Source organism: Anneissia japonica, unplaced genomic scaffold, assembly GCF_011630105.1.
Source record: "Anneissia japonica isolate Jap-2015-1 unplaced genomic scaffold, ASM1163010v1 scaffold297284_len1197_cov382_single, whole genome shotgun sequence".
In the NCBI taxonomy this organism is placed as follows: Eukaryota; Metazoa; Echinodermata; class Crinoidea; order Comatulida; family Comatulidae; genus Anneissia; species Anneissia japonica.
Window position 1 is genome coordinate 1 of NW_022750776.1, and position 1,197 is coordinate 1,197.

The window sequence follows — 1,197 nt, forward strand, 5'->3', positions numbered from 1 at the left end:
AATTATGGTTATTTTCAGGTGTTGTCCAATTAGCAACATTGATCTTAAGTTGACTCACCTGAGTTTCGAACAATAGCTGACAGCATACCGGTCTCCCGTAATAATCGTTCTTGCATTAGCCTTCTATGTTGCACTTCAATATTGTGTCTCAGAGAACGAGCTTCAGCAGCAATTTCTGGTGGCATTACTGCCAATACAGAATCATCGATGTCAGCTAGGATGGTCTGGCGCAAGGAAGATGGTAGATTGCGAATAAAAGCAGCTGGATCCACTGGGTCTGCAGCTGCTTGTGATCCAAGTTGCTGCGCATTTTGACGATCTCTTTCTGCTTGCTCTTGTGCTAACACCTAAGAAACAAATTTGAGTATTTGATTCACTAATCAGAAATGGTAGTTATCTTGATTGATTAAAAGCAATCCAATCAAGTATTAGTATTCAGATATCGGGTGAGGTAGCATCATCATTACACTCAAAACCAAAACGATATCATCATTTACTAATATAACAATTTTAAATCACAAATCCTAAATAAATTTTTTTCCAAATCTATAGGTAATCACTACTCCAATAATAATTGTAATAAAGAATAGTATTTTCAACCACATGTAATAAATGAAAAAGTAAATGAATGAATGCATGCACATTCATTCACTGTTGGAAACATAACACACCAGCCCTCATTTAGATACTAAACAGGATTTTGACAAGTAGCAGCAGTAAAGAAAAGTGAATGAATGAATGGAAAATTGACAAATAACAAAATCAGGGAAGATTATGGGTAAAGACTATGCAGTTCAAGAAACTGAATGAATGAATAAATAAAGAATTGACAGGTGAACGAATCAGAGAAGATTGAAGCTGAAGAAGGATCACTTACTTCTTCCTGAATGTGAGGTGGCAATGCAGCCAAGAACTCAGGGTTGACACGGGTACTAGATGTTGGGGTGCTACTACTGGAAGCTGTCGCACCGGTATTGGCAGCTTGGCTGGAACGTAAACCGAGATGCTCACGCAAGACTTCCTGGCGTATATTATCAGGCAAGGCAGCAAGAAATGATGGATCAACTCCTTCTGGTAAGCTTAAACCTGCAATATTATCATATATATTTATTTGAATAAACACCCTGGGGCATTAATTGTTGAGAAGCATTTATGAGGGGGGGCATTTATTCAAGGGAGGGATTTATTAATTTGGTG

At 37.8% G+C, this 1,197-nt stretch overlaps 1 protein-coding gene across 1 annotated transcript; it reads right to left on the reverse strand.

Moving 5' to 3' along the window:
• Positions 1–58: 58 nt before the first annotated feature.
• Positions 59–1,086, reverse strand: LOC117121523 (E3 ubiquitin-protein ligase HUWE1-like; the record flags this gene model as incomplete). The annotated part of the gene is made up of 2 exons (XM_033266748.1): positions 59–347; positions 878–1,086. Coding segments are annotated over 2 exons (498 nt in total), but the record flags the coding sequence as incomplete, so codon positions are not given.
• Positions 1,087–1,197: the final 111 nt, after the last annotated feature.